The sequence below is a fragment of the Elephas maximus genome, chromosome 5 (assembly GCF_024166365.1).
Source record: "Elephas maximus indicus isolate mEleMax1 chromosome 5, mEleMax1 primary haplotype, whole genome shotgun sequence".
NCBI classification, from domain to species: Eukaryota; Metazoa; Chordata; class Mammalia; order Proboscidea; family Elephantidae; genus Elephas; species Elephas maximus.
Window position 1 is genome coordinate 25,583,508 of NC_064823.1, and position 19,834 is coordinate 25,603,341.

Below are 19,834 nucleotides of genomic sequence, written 5' to 3' on the forward strand. Positions count from 1 at the left end.
GTATCTTCCATTGGATTATCTGCCTAATCTAGCTGAAAGAAGCTGAAAATAAGTATGAAATTATTCTGTTGCAGAATACGGCTCAAGCCTGGAAGATGACGTGGTGGGAGACACTTCAGGGTACTACCAGAGGATGTTGGTGGTTCTCCTTCAGGTATTGGGTGGGGACTATTTATAGATTGATTGATTGGTTAAAAAATCTGCAGCTGGACTGGCCTGAATCTTTTAATAATTTTTGGTGCGTGCTGATTCTTACTGCAACCAGTGATGTTTCTGGCTGTATGAGGCCTGTGTCTGTGTTTCAGAATGTCTGACCTAAACTTTTTAATGGCTAACTCATAGAGTGTTTTAGATAGCAGTATCGTTTTTTATCTATAGAATTTAAAATCAAGCAGATCAAGTTGGTTTTCGACAGTGCTGTGTGATAGTGTGAAATATTGCAAGATTGAGACCACCTTGGAAAAAGCAAATATTGCATATTATTCCTAAGAGAGAAGCCTTCATGTGCATAACAATCAGGTGGAACCATTTGTCCTTTAGAATGAAACTGATTATATAATTCGATACTGTGACATATTACCTCTTACAGGCTAACCGAGACCCTGATGCTCGAATTGATGAAGCTCAAGTAGAACTGGATGCTCAGGTGAGTGAGGCCTAACATGATAAATTTATTATGATGTAGAAATGAAAAAAGAATGGTTATAAAAAATCAATGTATATTATAATAACCTCTAAAAATAATCTTATTTATAGGAGTCCTGGTAGTGCACTGGTTAAGCTTATAGGTCCTGTACAAAGTATAAAATCAACAGAAATAAATTTCTCTCATTTTGAACTGGCCATCAAAGTATTTACTTTAGCCTAAAGCTGGAATAAAACAAAATGACGTGCATACGAATTCTTCCTATATATGATAAATTTATGTGATTACAAAACATTCACAAAATAGAGAATTTTACAAACAGGAGTCATTGATTCCACTGCCAATGACGCAGGAAAGGATTGAGAAGAAAGAATAAAACATTTCAGTGGTAAAGGGTGTTTTATTACTTAGTAGATGACAAGTTGGAGCCCTGGTGGCTCAGTGGTTAAGAGTTTGGCTGCTAAGCCAAAAAAGTCAGCAGTTTGAATCCACCAGCTGCTCCTTGGAAACCCTGTGGGGCAGCTTTACTCTGTCCTGTAGGGTAGCAACGAGTTGGAATTGACTTGATGGCAGTGGGTTTGGTTTTTTTTTTTCAGATGACAAGTTATTTTAGTATTAGGAATTTTCTCGTTATTTACTTTAATAGAATTCTAAGTAGGTTTGCATTTTTGTCAGTGGCTTTTTAGTAACTCCCAAGTGAAATTTTTCACTTAAGTGGCTTTTAAATCCCAGTGTGGGCTTAGTGTGGTTTATAAAGTAATGAAACGTAGGAAACAAGTGTTAGGAAATTTGAAATGTGAGAATTGTTTGAAAACTGGAAATTGATAAAAAAAGGAATTACTTGGGTTCCCAGAATCACATATCACAGCCCCGTTTGTCTGGCCACATGTTTCATTTAATAACACAATTCTTGGCTTTTAGTCATGCACCATTGAAAAGGAAGAGCCATATTTGTGCCTCCAGCCTAATTTCTGTGATATACAACCTACAGATGTGTGATCTGACTTTCTAATAGGGAAAAAGGAGCACATTATTTTCCTTTTGGGTAGTTTGACTTTATAATGGCTTCAGAATGCTGTTGTATTTTTGCCCAGGTGAATAAAGAAAGGAATTGGTCGTTACTGAGGGCTGTCTGTGCATTTTCTGACTCTTGCCGCACTGCGGTTATCAGTCCCCAATTCATGGTGACCCCATGCTCCATGGAACTTGTGATCCATAATGTTTTCATTGGCTGATTTTCAGAAGTAGATTGCTAGGCCTTCCTTCTTAGTCTGGAAGATCCACGGAAACCTCTTCAGCATCATAGCATGATGGCTGTGCATGAGAAGTGTTGGCAGAGAATTCTCCCACGTGGTAGGCGAGAATTCTGCCACTGAACCACCAATGTCCCCTTTGCCTCACTAAAAAAAAAAAAAAAAATTTTTTTTTTTTTTTTGCCTCACTACCACTTTATAAAATGCAAACCCATTATGTCACATCCCTGTTTAAAACTTTAAAACTCTTTACTTGCTCCCGTTGTCCTCAGGATAAAATCCAAGCCCCTAAGTGTGGCTTATAAACCCCTTCATTATCTGCCCCTTGCTTGCTTCTACCTCCAGCCTCTCTCTCACATGCTCTCTCTTTCGCCTTCATTCCGCTCATTCACCTGGCTGCTTCCTCTTCACAGGTCAGTCCTCAGCTTAGACGCTTTTCAGGTAACCCTGACTGACTTCCAAGCCTGAGCCGGCTGCCTTTTACAGGAAGGACTCTAGCACTGCAAGCTTCCTGTCACAGCCCTTGCTACAAACTGCTTTGCCCAGGGCACTTTGAGCTCTGTTGGCTCAATTTGTGTCCTCAGCTCCTAGCACCTAGAAGGCCTTCAGAAAATAGCTGATGAGTGAATTCGTGCATAACTCTAAAGTGGGGGGAAACTTTCCCTTCTATAGTTAAGGGAACTGAGGGTCAGGGATTTGAGAAATGAGCCCATGCCCCCTCACTCACTCTCCAAGTAAGCGATGGAGCTGGGATTCTCACCCGGTCCTGACTGACTCCAAAGCCTTCTCTTTCACTAAACAATAGTCCCAGTGTTCTTGGCCAGTAGTACTTCCCTTTGGTTTCCTCTGCCACATAAAGGATTTATTAAATTTACGTTGGAAACACAGATCCAGCTTAACTCTGCCTTTTTGAGGGGAAAAGGACTAGAACAGCCCTACAAACTTACACTCCCAGCTGACTTTATTGCTTACCAAACATTGTTTGTGGGCTTCAGTACAAGATGGAGCTGAGTCTTGCATCCCTTCTCTTCAGAGTTGGAGCTCTGGATGCTTTTCCACGGTCACAGTAACAAAACCAACTCTAGTCGTCTCAGGTAACTGCGGGGAGGTCTGCATTAGAAAGCAGTGGGCAGATTTCCCAGCACCGTCGGTAATGTAACAAGAGCATTGCTGCAGTGTGAGGCCAAAGAGTGGAAAAACAGTACAGCATGACTTAGTTTTCATTGATTTTTCTCCACAGAGCACTCACCATAGAGCGGTGCTCCTCAAACTTTAATGTGCCTTTGAATCACCTGGGGATCTTGTTAGACTGTAGATTCTGATTCTGTAGGTCTGGGGTGGGCCCTGAGATTATAATAGGCTCTCAGGTGATGCAGATGCTGGGGCCACACTTTGAGAATCAAATGCTGTATTCTAGTTGTTGTCAAGTCGTTTTCCACTCATGGAGACTCCATGGTTGCAGAGTAGAACTGCAATTTATAAAGGTTCATGGTCGTGACCTTTCAGGAGCAGATCTTTCTTCTGAGGTGCCTCTGGGTGGGTTCAAACAGCCAATCTTGCGTTAGTAGCCAAGTACTTGACTGTACCACTTAGGGGCTCCATATGCCCTATAGGTGTCACTTCTGGGTCCTGCAGAGGACGTGACTACTGAGAACCCTGAAAGGGAAACTTTGTACATCCGAAAACTGCCTTATGGAGTTACTTTGAAGCACCCCTTGGATAGGACCCAGGCTTTCCCTGCCCTTCCAGCAACCAGGAGCAACACAGAACATGCTATGCTGCGTGTTAGTCTTTGATTCTTTAAGATGTAGTGTTTTTAACTAATACAAACAACCTGTTGAAAATATTCTTTCATTATGAAAAGAAATACACCCATTTATACATTGTAGCAATGGCAGCTGGATTGTTACCATGATTAGGAATTGAAGATTTTTAAAATTTTTTTTAATGAGAGTAAGCTGAGACATCTGAAGAGCCCTTTCATAAGCTTTTGAATTGTTCTCTCTGCTGATTCTTGGCACTAGGTGGATTCTTATCATTTCAGAGGTTTGATAAGCTACTGTGAGTCATTCACTGGGGAATTGAACATTTTGTAGATAATCCACATTACATTTTAACATTTTTTTAATGTGTTAAAATGGGTTTTATCCCCCCCCCCCCAAATCCTTGTTTTATGCCTTCTCTGGAAAGAAAGTTGAATTCTTATGGCAAGAGGGGGAAAGAGAAAGGAATCAATGTTTATTGAGCACCAGCTGTTGATTACGTAGTGCCGTTGAGTGCATTACATACGTTATACGATCTCCGTTAACAGCTGTATGTACTGAGGGCAGTGGTGATTCTATGGTAGAATTCGCACCTTCCATTCAAAAACTCAGGTTTGATTTCCGACCAGTGCACCTCATGCCCAGCCACCACCTGTTTGTCCGTGGAGGCTTGTGTGTTACTGTGATGCCGAACAGGTTTCAGTGGAGCTTCCGGACTAAGACAGACTAGGAAGAAAGCCTGGTGATCTCCATCTGAAAATCAGCCAGTGAAAATGCTCGGGATCACAACCGTCCGACCTGCAGTTGATTCTGGGGCTAGTGCAGGACTGAGCAGCATTTTGTTCTGCTGTGCGTGGATTGGCGATGAGTCAGGGGTGACTCTGTGCCACCTGACAACAAACAACAGCTCTATGGAAATACGTACTATTACTCCCACTTAAAGTGAGGACGCTGAGGCTCAAGTAAAAAATTAAGTAACTCATCCAAAATCTCACTGGCTAGTCACAAAGGACCAGATTTTCTTGTCTCTGTACTTAACTGAGCCAGCAGTTATCAAACTGTACTTGGACTGAACTATAAGCCCTCTCTGTAGGAAGATGAGGAAGGGGGTGCCCTGAGTGACATGAAAGGTTAAGTGCTGGGCTACTAACCTAAAGGTTGGCAGTTCGAACCCACCCAGAGGTGCCTCAGAGGAAAGGCCTAGTGATCTTCTGAAAGGTCACAGCCTTGAAAACCCTATGAAGCTCAGTTCTATTCCGAAACACATGGGGTCATCATGAGTCAGGATTGACTCAGCGGCAGTGGGTTTTGGTAGGAACGGGGGAGGGTGAGGAAGTGCAGAGGGTCCCTCATCTAGAACATTTCCATGGATATATTGGACATCCTCATTTAGAAGAAAGGATCGTTAGGTTAAAACAAAACTCTTAAATACCATTATACAAAGATGCCATTATTACTATCATGTAGGATTTACTTAGTAATTGTTTTAGAATAGATATTGACCCCAAACATAATATCCCAAGAATATTACATTATAGTAAAAAAATAGCTGCCACTTCATCTATTATGCCCATAAAACAACCTTTACTGATATAACTACTAGAGAAAATTCCCAGAAACATGGAATAGTCAATAAAAATGAATGCTTCAGCAGTGCGTGCAAGGTTGAGCAGGATAAGCCTTCCCCCTTCCAAGTGTTCCTGTGTGTGTATATCTTATCTGTGTGGAGAAAACATACTAGGAGCAGTAACCAGCACCCTCAGGATTTTTCCATTAATGCTACTTTTTATTATTTGCTTTTTTTTTCTCTGTTTTACAACTGTTCTCAATGAACATGTGCTATTTTTATCATTAATTTGAAAATTGAGTGTAAGGATGTAAGTCCTACCTTTTCTTTATTCTCTGAAAATACAATATAAAATAGATCTATACTGTCATATATTTTCTTCTTAGTACTGCAGTCAGGACTTCTAAGTCCAAACACATGGCTATTATCATCTTCTTTTCTATTTGGTTTACTACTTATGGGTGTAAGAACAGCTCTGAATAGCAGCCGTAGCAAATTGCATTTATCTTGGTTAATAGGTATATTTATCTTGAAATGAAAAATTAAAAGGGTAGTATGTATAATATTTTAAAGATTGATTCTGAATTTTAGTAAGTTCATCACCTCTCAGCAAGTGAACTTAGAGATTTAATGACAATGTTTGTGTATAATTTTATTTTATTTTTTTGGCAATTACATGAACACTGGAAGATACGTCACAAGTAAATGTGGGCGCTCAAACTATTTAGCAAGTGTTAAGTGCCTGCTATGTGCCAGACTCTGTGCTGCATTCACAACCTTTTAACAATTTGTTGTGATCTTTTAGAAATGTAAAAATGTTTTGTACCTAACTTTGATCAGATCTCAGTTGTAAAGAGAAAATAGGGAGTTTGCTTTTTATGTGTGCTTTTTGACACAGTACAGGCGAAACAAAATACACGCCTTAGCTCCCAGGTAACTTCTTCCCCAGTCTGCAAACTGAGCTGTCAACAGTGAGGCCATCAGAAGTTTCCCCCAGCCTGTGTCCTTGCTCCTGAAAGATTGTCACTTAGGGTAGATATTTTGGGAACATTTAACCTTGCACTATTGTTCTACATTATTGCTTTGACCCAAAGCAAGCTCCCAGGTAGCTCCAGATTTAGTGATCTGAGTTTTAGAGTATGAAATATTGGAAATGGCAAAGTATAAGATGATGAATCAGTGAACTAATATTTAATAAATAAAAAAAGTGTGGCTAAGCACTTGGGAATGAGGTGGAGGAACCTTTTACTAATTGAGGCTGAAATTTTCACAGGCTTTGTTTCAAGCTGGAGAACTCAAATGGGGGACAGATGAAGAAAAATTTATCACGATCTTTGGAACACGAAGTGTGTCTCATTTGAGAAGGGGTGAGTGAAAAAAAGGTGTATAGAATAGATGAAGGTACATGAACCACTATGCCGGAATAGTTACATAGCAGGTACTTACTGAATGAGTGATTTTTTTCTTTCTTTCTTTCTTGTAGCCACCTTGAGAAATCTCCTTATAATTCTCTTTGCTGCTCTTGTAGGTTTTATGAAACTAGAAGTCCTCTGTCTACCTCTCACTGTCAGAGGGTAGTGAAGGCAGTCAGACCTCTAGATTGTTTCTTTTATAGTCACAATCCACTGGGTAGTAGCTCACTGCAAGTATTTTTTTCCAGACAGTGGTATCCAAGACCTCATCTCTGGATTTCCAACAGTACTTGTGCTGTTAGTTGGGAATGAATTCAGAGACAAGTGACAGAAAGTCCTACTAAGAGTGACTTTAAAAATTAGGGTTTATTTCTCTCCCTAGGATTTCATGTCTGGTTTGTTAGGTCCTGGGCTCTTTCTGTTTTTCTGCTCCGTTGTCCTTAGTATTTTGATTCTTCCTTATGCTCATTATGTCGTCATCACAATATGGCTGCTGTAGCCCCAAACACATCAGATATTTTCACAGCAGGAGAAAAGGAAGCAGTTAACTAGTCATGTCCATCTATCGCTTTTTATCGAGAAAGAGAAGTAGTTCTCAGAATCTCCTCTAGCAGATTTCCCTCTGGCTCTCAGTGGCTATACTAGCCAGGAAAATCAGTGAATGTAGAACTTTCATGATCTATTGCTTGGGGCATGACACGCTGAGGCTCAGAACACAGCGAGGGTTCTGTTAACAAGGAAGAAGGAGAGATTTGTGTTGGGTAGGACAACACCTGGTCAGAGTAAATATCTTCTTTCAGGAAAGAGCGGTCTTTATGTGGTTAAGAAATCACCTTCATTTTTTTTAGTGTTTGACAAATACATGACTATATCAGGATTTCAAATTGAAGAAACCATTGACCGGGAGACTTGCGGTAATTTGGAGCAACTACTTCTTGCCGTTGGTAGGTAATTTTACAATGTATGTAATATTTGTGGTGATAAGAGCTAAAGTATTTTATTCAGTTGAGGCTGTATCTAAAAATAATCACCTATTTCTTAATTAAAAGGAGAGCTTGACAGGATATTTGGGTGAAGCAAACTCCTAAATTTCTAACCGAATGTCTGCTTTGATACTAGAAGTTCATAATAATCTGTTTAGCTCATCTAATGCTATGGAAATACTAACAGAATTATTTTAAGTTTATCTTAAAGCTGCACCGAAATTATTATTTCATTATAACCTGAAAAGTTACGGACATTATCTTAGAGGCTTGTAAATGTTATTCCTGATACCCGTGGAAATTTAGAATTGTTTTGAATAATAGCCTCTCAACTTCGAGACTAAGAAATTGGTATTTGGTTTAGAAAAAGAGCATCTTTGATGTAACTGAATATATGAAGATAGTAGTTTTCATATTAAATAATCTGGAATTTTATTTTAGCTGAGTATTCAGAATAATCTGGAGAAATTGGAGAATGGAGTTTGTGCAGTTGGTTGTAGTAGTACATACTCTCCACATCCAGGGAGAATCTAGTTCGAGTTTCCAGTGGTCCTAGTTTTCATATGGATCTGGAGTGAACCTCTGTCGTATGAAAACGTTTGTTCAGAGTATTGGTGGTAGGCTAAAGTTTTTGTGTTTTCTGTCTCTGGAGAAAGTCCATAGATGGGCATGAATCAACACTGAAAGACCTTTCCACTTGTGTCTGCAGTTAATGAACTTTTACTAGAAAACTTTTGGACCACCTTTTTGTAATTAGAATACACATCAAAATTATCACATTTTTAGTTACTGGCGGATGTTTTTCTTAAGCATCAGAAAATGGGAAATCAAATTCCTGCAATTCAAGGATTGTTATTTTTGTATATTAAAGAATTTTCATGTGTTAGGTTTTCTGAAGCTAAGCCGACTGAGGTTTAAGTAACCCTAGTCTACTCTGGTGACATAGTGGTCAAGTGCTACGGCTGCTAACCAAAAGGTCGGCAGTTTGAAACCCCCGGCGCTCCTTGGAAACTCTATGGGGCAGTTCTACTCTGTCCTATAGGGTCTCTGTGAGTCAGAATTGACTCGATGGCAACAGGTTTGGGGTTTTTTTTTTTTTTAAGTCTGTATTAGGCGTATGTATGTTCAGAGAAGATAAGCTTTTCATGTATTAGTTTGTCTACTGACATGAATAAATCTCATGCTGCTCTGTGAATCGTGGATATTAAAGAGTAACTAGATTAAGATTATAGGAAGATAGTCCAAGATTTGTCAAAGATTAGACAGAACAACTTCATCTGGCCTGAGACCAGAAGAACTGGATGGTGTGTAGCTACCACTACTGACCATTCTGACCAGGGACACAAGAAGGTCCCGGATAGAATGGGAGAAAAATGTAGAACAAAACTCAGATTCCTGAAAACGGCCAGTCTTATTGGACTGATGGAGACGAGAGGAACTCCCTACGCTGTTACCCTATGATACGCTTTGAACTTGGAACTGAAGCTGCTCCTGGAGGTCTCTTTTCATCCAAATAATAGATTGGGTTATAAAATAAACAGTATCACCTGTGAGTACTGTGCTTCCTTACATAATCAAGTATATGAACCAAATGGTCAACATTTACCCTAAAGCAAAGGTGAGAATGTAAGGAGGGGCAGGAAAGCTAGATTAATGCAAAGAGAACCAACAATAAAAACAATGAGAATGCTGGCACATTGTGAAACCTGTAACCAATGTCACAGAACAACTTATATAAAAATTGTTAAATGAGAATCAAATTTGCTGTGTAAACTTTCACCTAAAACACATTAAACTATTATTAAAAAAAAGAAAAGATAGAGTAGTAATCTTGTATCATTTGCTTGAGATTCTTGAAATGAAAACCTCCAAGATGTTTGTATAATATATTGGGGACCAATGAGATGTGGCATGATAACAACCCCAGGATGCCCAAACTGCTATTTAAAAGAAGTACCCATCGAACAAAGAGGCACAGAAAAATTTTGGACCCTTTGTCCTACATACCGTTCTATGTAACTCAAAACTCCAAGGAAAGCTCAAACCAGTATCTAAGATGATAATAACTTGGTGAGTGAGATCAGATTAGCGTGCAAATGAGCAGTGCCTTCCTTTGTTACTTTTATAGAAGTAGAGCTGTAGGCTTTAGGTGCTATTTACTTTCAATTACTTAATCCTTGATCCGTGGTGGCACAGTGGTTAAAGCGATGGACTGCTAATCTGAAGGTGTGAGGTCTGAAACCACCATTGGCTCTGTGGGAGAAAGATGTGGCAGCCTGCTTCTGTAGAGATTTATAGTCTTGGAAGCCCTATGGGGTCACTGTGAGTCAGGGTTGACTCAGCGGCAGTGGGTTTGGCTTTTGGGTTTGGTTTTTCATGTCAGAATAACATCAGACCATTGTATTATTTATTTTCTTAGTAAAATCTATTCGAAGTATACCTGCCTACCTTGCAGAAACCCTCTATTATGCTATGAAGGTAAGTGGATACCTTGAGTAGTTATTATTCTTTTCTGATCTAATTATTTGATCATGTTTCAGATGATAGCTTTTGGGATTTTTTTTTTTTTTTTAATTTAAAACATGTAGCTCAATTCTACTGAATTGTTTTACTTTATTGATTTACCCCAACTCAGGGGAGTTTGATGCTATAATTGAAGTTTTTAAACAATGTGTCTTTTTCTTTTTCTTGTGTAAAGGGAGCTGGGACAGATGACCATACCCTCATCAGAGTTGTGGTTTCCAGGAGTGAGATTGACCTGTTTAACATAAGAAAGGAGTTTAGGAAGAATTTTGCCACCTCCCTTTATTCCATGATTAAGGTAATAGGAAAAACAAAACAGTTGCTGTCCAATTGATCCCAGCTCCTGGTGACTCCGTGTGTGTCGTAGTAGAACTGTGCTCCACAGGGTTTTCAGTGGCTGATTTTTCAGGAGATTGCCAGGCCTTTTTTCTGAGGTGCTTTGGGGTAGACTCCAACTGCCAACCTTTCAGTTAGCAGCCAAGCACATTAACTGTGTGCACTACCCAGGGACTCCTGTCTGAAGCAGATCAGTATATAACAAAGCAAGACATAGGTGGAAGAACCCAATTCTTGTGTTAAGTTTAAAATTTTAGAGCTACGTGTTATAAAGCTTGGATTCTGTTTCCTGAAGTCGGGATGATGGCTCCCTAGACTCTCAGTGATCTTAAAAGCATGATTTAGTAGTGGTATTTGGTTTAGAAGAAGAGGATCTGTGATGTAATAGAATATGTGATGGTAGTTGTTTTCCTGTTAAATAATTTTGAATTTTATTTACATTACTAAGTCTAGAGTCTGGGGCATTTATATTTCCTTTAAGAGGTCGGACTGCTTTTAGCCTTTTTGTAAAACCTCATTTATATTAAATTGATAACCACATTACCTAAATCAGAACCTTAGCCTTGAAATTGTGAATTCTGGTTAAGAGCTAGGCAGCTAACCAAAAGGTTGGCAATTTGAATCCACCAGCCAGTCCTTGGAAACCCCATGGGGCAGTTCTGCTCTGTCCTGTGGGGTTGCTATGAGTTGGAATTGACTGGACGGCCATGGGTTTGGTGTTTTGGTGGGAGTGACTCAGCAGACCCAGCCCCTTGCTTATGATGGTGACGTGTTTGTTCTCTCTCTCTTGTCAGTTCCAGCTGTCTTTGTTAGTTCCTCCTTTCCTGCATATCAGTTTTTAATTTTTTTTTGTCTATTCTCACCTTACCTCTGGCATTTGTTCCTAGATCAGGAAAGAACCCAGCAGGTCATTCCTGCAGTAATTAAAGACCATACATATCACTGTCTTTTTTGTCCTTTTAGAAGCAAGGGCCTATAATTAAGTTTGGCTTAAGGTCTTTTAGCTTTTTTTTCTCAAAGGGTAATGTGGTCCATATGCAAAAGCAGAATCTCAATTAAGCAAGCCTTTAACTTAGTGTGGTGGTGTGGCTGGGCTGAAACATGCTAGAGAGTTCCCCATTCACTCGTAGCTCCCAACAGTAATTTATCACGCATATCTGTCTGTGAGGCAAGTCGAGGCCCGTTCTTTGAGGCAAAGCCATCACAGTCAGGCAGCCCCAGCATTGTCCCCCTTCCAAAAAAAAAAAAAAAACCCACTACTGTCAAGTCAGTTCCAACTCACAGCAACACTCTAGGACAGAGTAGAACTATCCCAAAGGGTTTCCAAGGCTGTAGTCTTTACAGAAGCAGACTGGCACATCTTCCTCAGAGTGGCTGGTAGGCTTGAAATGGCAGACAAGCACTTAACCACTGCACCACCTGGCCTTCATTTGCCCCTCCTTCCCCCCTTAGCCAGATTATTACAGTGTATTCAAAATTTAGAGGTTATTTAGAAATTTTGAATTTAATATAGTTGTTAAAAGCGAGGGCAAAGGTCCTTTTCCCTTTCCTCTTTGTTACTAGAGGGAAGAACATACTTCACTGTCTTTGAGAGAGCTGTGCCTTTGAGTTAGAAAGTTAGACTTAAGTCACATTGATAGGAAACTCCCTAGATGACATTCCTGATGTGAAAGTCACACACACAGAGATTACCCACTTGGAAGGAAAAAAAATCATATGAATAAAATTTGTTCCTGTAGATTTCTTAGTTTATTGTTTTCTGTGATTCCTGGAGGTTAACCGAGTACATTTGGATTTCAGAGCGATACATCTGGGGACTATAAGAAAGCCCTCCTGCTGCTCTGTGGAGGAGAAGATGACTAACGTGCCTCCTGGTGAGACCCTGCTCTGTGCCTGCCACCGTCTCCAGCACATCTAGCCGCACTTCTTTTGTATGCTAGTGCTTGACATATTGCCTTATTCATGCTAAGATGCTAATGACCAAAACGTACATGCTGTAGGAGTACATACCTCTGCTGCTTTTTGATCTTCAAGTAAGATCTGTCTCTTTGACTGTTACAGTACTGAAGTGTGCGTGACGTCACTAAGTCTAGAGTCTGGGTCGTTTATATTTTACTTTTAAAGATCAGACTGCTTTTAGCCTTTTCATATAAACTTCATTTATATGAAATCGATAACTGTATTACCTTAACCGGAACCTTAGCCTTGAAACTGTAAACTCTCGGAAGTGTTATTAATCAACTTTGCTACGAAATTAAGCCTGCAAAATTATGGTAGTTGCATTCAAAAGATTAATGAAAATAAACATTTCCTCTCCCCTGAATTATGTGTGTGTGTTTAGAGTATTTATTTAACTTTTATCATCATATTATCTTTTTTTCAAACCCAGCAGTTGACAGTGGTGCTAGCTGAGAACTGAATTTACAGTTAGCTTTTGGGGTGATAGGCTTGAAATGCCTTTCTCTGCTCCGCAGAGTGCAATGAGGTTGAAGGGGAAGTCGGATTTATCTGCAGCACTTTTACTCGGGCATCAGTTAAGGTGATGCTCGTGGTGCTAGTTGCTTGATAGAAACATTAATTTTAAAGCTGAGAAATTTGGAGCACTACCTTCCCCTTGTTTTTCCTACTCATCATCTGCTACCTTCTTTGAGATAAAAAAGCAGGCAGTAGCTTTTAGAAAGGAGCGATTTCTTTATCTCTTCTAATATTAATCTTCGTTTCCTTCTGCTTTCAAATTGCCTCTTCATTTGGTGTAATAATACTTACACCCTTATAGACACATTTTTTAAAATGAATGTGGTACAGTGATTGCCCTTGACAAGAAAGCATTTTAATAAAAAGTACTCTTCTCCCTTTAAAAACTTTAAAATATGATAATGTTCTTTCACAGAGTGGGCCACTCATCAGAATATCCAGGGAAACCTTAAAAATTGTGTTCCTGTGACATCAGATTTTTTCAAAAGGTCTGTAGGAAATTCTGATGCACAGCCAGGTTGAGAATCAATTACCTTTTGTGGGAAAGATCTTAGTATGTTTCAAAAAGTTTTCCTTCTCTCTTTTTTTTTAATAGTTCACCAGCTTAAATATAAAAAAAAAAAAATATATAAGCCCTGGCTTATTTATTTGTCTCTCTTTAAAAGAAATGAACTAGTAAGCATTAAACTCTGCCATATTTAAACAGTTTGTGACCCTTTGCTTAACTCTTGATAAGAATTTATTTTGATACCTGTAAGTTTTTCTTTCTTTTTGGAACTGGAGAAGCTGATTCTAAATTTTATGTGAAAAAGAACGTTGTTGTTAGGTGCCATAGCGTCTGTTCCGACTCATAGCAACCCTATGTACAACAGAACGAAACACTGCCCAGTCTGCGCCATCCTTACAATTATTGCTATGTTTGAGCCCATTTTTGTGACCATTGTTGTCAGTCCATCTCGTTGAGGGTCTTCCTTTCTGACCCTCTTTTTTACCAAGCATGATGTCCTTCTCTGGGGACTGGTCCCTCCTGATAACATATCCAAAGTAAGGGACAGAAAGTCTGACCATCCTCGCTTCTAAGGAGCATTCTGGTTGTGCTTCTTCCAAGACAGATGTGTTCGTTCTTCTGGTAGTCCCTGGTATATTCAATACTCATCAGCACCATAGTTGCGTGTTTTTCTTGGATCTTCTTTATTAATTGTCCCACTTTTGCATGCATGTTAGGTGACTGAAAGTTCTATGGCTTGGGTCAGGCTTACCTTACTTCTCAAAGTGACATCTTTGCTTTTTAACACTTTAAAAAGGCCTTTTGCAGCAAATTTGTCCAGTGCAATACCTTGTTTGATTTCTTGACTGCTGCTTCCATGGGTGTTGATTGTGGATCCAAGTAAAATGAAATCCTTGACAGCTTCAATATTTTCTTCATTTATCTTGATGGTCCAGTTGTGAGGAGTTTTGTTTTCTTTATGTTGAGGTGTAATCCATACTGAAGGCTGTGGCCTTTGATTTTCATCAGTAGGTGCTTCAAGTTCTCTTCACATTCAGGAAGCAAGGTTATATCCTCTGCATATCATAGGTTGTTTATGAGTCTTCCTCCAATCCCAATTCCATGTTCTTCATATAGTCCATCTTCTTGGATTATTTGCTTAGCATACAGATTGAATAAGTATGGTGAAAGGATACAATCCTGATGCACACCTTTCATGATTTTAAACCGTGCAGTATACCCTTGTTCTGTTTGATGAGTGTCATGGATTGAATTATGGCACCCCCAAAAATATGTGTATCAATTTGGCTGGGCCATGATTCTCGGTATTGTGTGACTTTCCTACATGTTGTAAATGCTGCATCTGTGATGTTAATGAGGGAGGATGGGCAGCAGTTGTGTTAGGCAGGACTCCATCAACAAGAGTGGATTGTGTCTTGAGGCAACCTCTTGAGATATAAAAGAATCCAGCAGAGAGACAGGGGGGCCTCATACCACCAAGAAAGCAGTGCTGGGAGCAGAGCACGTCCTTTGGAGCCAGAGTCCCTACACAGAGAAGCTTCTAGTCTGGGGGAAGAGTGATGAGAAGGCCCTGAATTTGGACTTTTAGCCTTCTTTACTGTGAGGAAATAAGTGTCTCTTTGTTAAAGCCATCCACTTGTGGTATTTCTGTTAGAGCAACACTAGGTGACTAAGACAGACCGCCCCTTGATCTGTGTACAAGTTCTGCATGATCACAATTAAGTGTTCTGCAATTCTCATTCTTTGCAGTGTTATCCATAATTTTTCATTATCCATGTAGTCAAATGCCTCTGTGTAGTCCATAAAACACGGGTAAACATCCTTCTGGTATTCTCTGCTTTCAGCCAAGACCCATCAGACATCAGCAATGATATCTCTCATTCCACATCCTCTTCTGAATCTGGCTTGAATCTCTGGCAGTTCCCTCTCTATGTACTGTTGCAACTGTTTTTTTGTTTTTGTTTTTTAATTACCTTCAGCATAATTTTACCTGCATGTGATATTAATGATATTGTTTGATAATTTCCATATTCCGTTGGGTTGCCTTTCTTTGGAGTAGGCACAGATATGGATCTTTTCCAGTTGGTTGGCTCCCAGCATTACATCCGTTTGTTGAAACATCTCAGCTAGTATTGGGTCAGTTCCTGGAGCCCTGTTTTATGCCAGTGCCTTCAGTGCAGTTTGGACTTCTTCCTTCAATACCAATAGTTCTTGATCATGTGCTGCCTCCTGAAATAGTTGAACATTGACCAGTTCTTTTTAGTATGGTAATAGTAGATTTTAATATGTCATTTTCAATAATTGAACAACTGCAAAGAAAGTCAACAAAGATATAGAAGACCTGAATAACACTATTAACCAACTCAACCTAACAGACATGTATAGAAAACATCACCCAACAGCAACACGATACGCATTCTTCAATGCATATGGAACATTCTCCAGTATAGAACATATTTTTTGAAGCCCCACCTGATTTGTATTTTAGGAAGGGCAACCTGACTTGTGTGTAGAGAATGGGTTATTAGGGCAAAAGTAGAAGGAGATCTGTTTGGCCCTCAAAAAAACCAAAACCAAAGCTGTTGCTGTCGAGTTAGTTCTGACTCATAGTGACCCAATTGGACAGAGCAGAAATGCTCCAGAAGGTTTCCAAGGAGCAGCTGGTGAATTCCAACTGCTGACTTTTTTGATTAGCAGCTGGGTTCTTAACCACTGCACTACCAGGGCTCATCTTTGGCCCTATCGTAATGTAAATGGAAGACGAAGGTGATTTGGAGTAGGTTGATAGTTGTGGAAGTAAAGGGAAATGAATAGGTTAAAAATATGTTTTGGTGATCAAATCAATAAAACTTGATGATGAAACATTTGGGTAGAGCCTAAGGGAAAGAGAGGCTTAAAGATAATGTCTACGTTTATGTCCTGTGCAGTTGGGTGAATAATAGAGCCATATATTTAGAGTGGAGACTGAGGGAGAAATAGGTTTGGAGGCTAGGGGAAAATCATGACATGCTAAGTTTGAAAGGCCTATTAGATATCCAAGGAGAGATGCTGAGTAGACGAGTGGACATGTAGAGTAGTCAAGGGCTATAACTCTGAAGACAGCAGCAGGGCCTGAAGGGGCCCAGCAGCAAGGCTAGCAGCGACAGGCCCAGAAGGGGCCCTGCGGCAAGATTGCTGGTGACAGATGGCAGGGCCATGACTGAGAGAGGGTGTGCACAGCAGACAGAAGGACCTGCTTGCTTGCATAGCTGAGGTGCTGAGAGAGCTGTCCTGCACTAAAAATGGAGGGATGTGCTCACCTCTTCAGGGGAGCCTTCCAGACTTTGCTTACATGCTTCCTGTTCCTGATCCCAAGTGTTGCCTGTTAATCCTGATCCCTAGTTGAACCCTGTTGCTTGCTTATTAAACCATTAACTGTCAGTATGATACCTGGATTCTGTGTGGCCATCGCAACGGATTATTGAACCCAGTAGAGAAGTAGTGCCGTGAGAGGGACAGCTGGTGTCAGAATTGGTGGAAAGGTTGCAGAATGGAGGTATGTCTGACCTTCACCTCATGGGAATCAGCCTTAGGCTGATCTTGATTCGCATCATCCCCTTTGAAGTAAGGTTCTGATGTACTACCCACCATTTTATAGACTTTCAAAATTATTTGCTCCAAATTTCATGTATTTACGTATGAAAAAACCAAAGAGAGAAGTTTTGATTTTCCAATTTAATACAACGCGTAGAAAGAAGAGCTGGGGCTTGAGCTAAGCCTCTCCACAGAGAATTTTTCACCCAAAGATGACAAATATAAGTTTCAGTTTGCATGCTCACACTAAATTATCTGGTAGTCATTGTCTAATGTTGCATAGGGTAGGATACTGAGGCATGTCTGATCTCAATGGGGAATGGGGAATAGAAAAAAAAAAAAAAGCCGTTTCTGCCAGGGGCTCAAAAGGTAGGCAATGATTGCATACGTGGCTTGGTTTTACATTCCCAGCAGGAATAAGATCTAAATGCAAAGGGAAAACTTCTGGTTTGAAAGTTGGTATGTTAAAGTCAACTTGTAAATTATCTAAAATAATAAAGAGAATGAGAAACAATGGATCTGAAGCCCTGAATCATAAATTAATAGGAAAGAGTTGCCGAAAGTATCAAACACCAAACTGGAAGAAAGCAGAGAATATGCCTGTAATTGCAGGTCTCAGAGAGAGATGGCAGCGTGCAGGTCTCTAAGGTAAGTGTCTCACTTAGAAAAGGGGCAGCCTCAAATCCTTTGTCTGCTATGAGAAGAGAGGGCAGAGACTTTGATGGGTACCTCTGCTTCACTGGATGTGGTTTGGATCTGAGAAGCAAAGAAAAGGTTGACAAGGAATCACACAGACAAGCTGTATTTGCAGAATGGTGGTGGCGACCACTGAGTTGGTGGTAATGGTGGTGGCTGGCTAGAGAGAAACTTACATTGTAAGCAGCCTGTCTTCACTGACTTGGAAAAGTAATACTCAAAATAACTCATTTAAAAAATGTGGGTCATCATACCTCACACCATGCACAAAAACTAACTCCAAGTGGATCAAAGACCTAACATAAAGACTAAAACGATAAAGATCATGGAAGGAAAAATAGGGACAACGTTAGGAGCCCTAATACAAGGCATAAACAGAATACAAAACATTACCAAAAATGACGAAGAGAAACCAGATAACTGGGAGCTCCTGAAAATCAAACACCTATGCTCATCTAAAGACTTCACCAAAAGAGTAAAAAGACCACCTACAGACTGGGAAAGAATTTTCAGCTATGACATCTCCGACCAGCACCTGATCTCTAAAATCTATATGATTCTGTCAAAACTCAACCACAAAAAGACAACCCAGTCAAGAAGTGGGCAAAGGATATGAACACGCACTTCACTAAAGAAAATATTCAGGCAGCTAACAGATACATGAGAAAATGCTCTCGATCATTAGCCATTAGAGAAATGCAAATTAAAACTACGATGAGATTCCATCTCACTCCAACAAAAAAAAACCTCCAACAAGGCTGGCATTAATCCAAAAAACACAAAATAATAAATGTTGGAGAGGCTGCAGAGAGATTAGAACTCTTATACACTGCTGTTGGGAATGTAAAATGGTACAGCCACTTTGGAAATCTATCTGGCGTTATCTTAAACAGTTAGAAATAGAACTACCATACAACCCAGAAATCCCACTCCTCGGAACATACCCTAGAGAAATAAGAGCCTTCACACGAACAGATATGTGTACACCCATGTTTATTGCAGCTCTGTTTACAATAGCAAAAAGCTGGAAGCAACCAAGGTGTCCATCAATGGATGAATGGTTAAATAAATTGTGGTATATTCACACAATGGAATACTACGCATCGATAAAGAACAGTGACGAATCTGTGAAACATTTCATAACATGGAGGAACCTGGAAGCCATTATGCTGAGTGAAATTAGAGGCAAAAGGACAAATATTGTATAAGACCACTAGTATAAGATCTTGAAAAATAGTATAAACTGAGAAGAACACATACTTTTGTGGTTACGAGGTGGGGAGGGAGGGAGGGTGGGAGAGGGTTTTTTACTGATTAGTTAGTAGATAAGAACTACTTTTTAGGTGAAGGGAAGGACAATACTCAATACATGGAAGGTCAGCTCAACTGGACTGGACCAAAAGCAAAGAAGTTTCCGGGATAAACTGAATGCTTCAAAGGTAGCGGAGCAAGGGTGGGGGTTTAGGGACTATGGTTTAAGGGGACTTCTAGGTCAATTGGCAAAATAATTCTATTATGAAAATATTCTGCATCCCACTTTGAAATGTGTGGCGTCTGGGGTCGTAAATGCTAACAAGCAGCCATCTAAGATGCATCAATTGGTCTCAACCCACCTGGATCAAAGGAGAATGAAGAACACCAAGGTCACACGATAACTATGAGCCCAAGAGACAGAAAGGGCCACATGAACCAGAGACTTACATCATCCTGAGACCAGAAGAACTAGTTGGTGCCCGGCCACAACCAATGACTACCCTGACAGGGAGCACAACAGAGAACCCCTGAGGGAGCAGGAGATCAGTGGGATGCAGACCCCAAATTCTCATAAAAAGACCAAACTTAATGGTCTGACTGAGACTAGAGGAATCCCGGCGGTCATGGTCCCCAAACCTACTGTTGGCCCAGGACAGGAACCATTCCTGAAGACAACTCATCAGACATGGAAGGGACTGGACAGTGGGTAGGAGAGAGATGCTGATGAAGAGTGAGCTAACTTGTATCAGGTGGACACTTGAGAGTGTTGGCATCTCCTGTCTGGAGAGGGGATGGGAGGGTAGAGAGGGTTGGAAGCTGGCAAAATTGTCACGAAAGGAGAGACT

The 19,834-nt window shown here is 40.2% G+C and overlaps 1 protein-coding gene across 1 annotated transcript in view; it reads left to right on the forward strand.

Annotated features, from left to right (window-relative positions):
• The window catches only part of ANXA5 (annexin A5), a 34,114-nt gene extending 21,308 nt beyond the window's left edge, over positions 1–12,806 (forward strand). The window contains exons 7-13 of the mRNA XM_049885402.1: positions 75–154; positions 590–646; positions 6,503–6,596; positions 7,490–7,585; positions 10,044–10,102; positions 10,323–10,445; positions 12,284–12,806. Of these exons, the coding sequence (XP_049741359.1) occupies positions 75–154; positions 590–646; positions 6,503–6,596; positions 7,490–7,585; positions 10,044–10,102; positions 10,323–10,445; positions 12,284–12,346 (572 nt within the window). The 3' untranslated portion in view covers positions 12,347–12,806. The remainder of the gene's footprint in view (positions 1–74; positions 155–589; positions 647–6,502; positions 6,597–7,489; positions 7,586–10,043; positions 10,103–10,322; positions 10,446–12,283) is intronic.
• Positions 12,807–19,834: the final 7,028 nt, after the last annotated feature.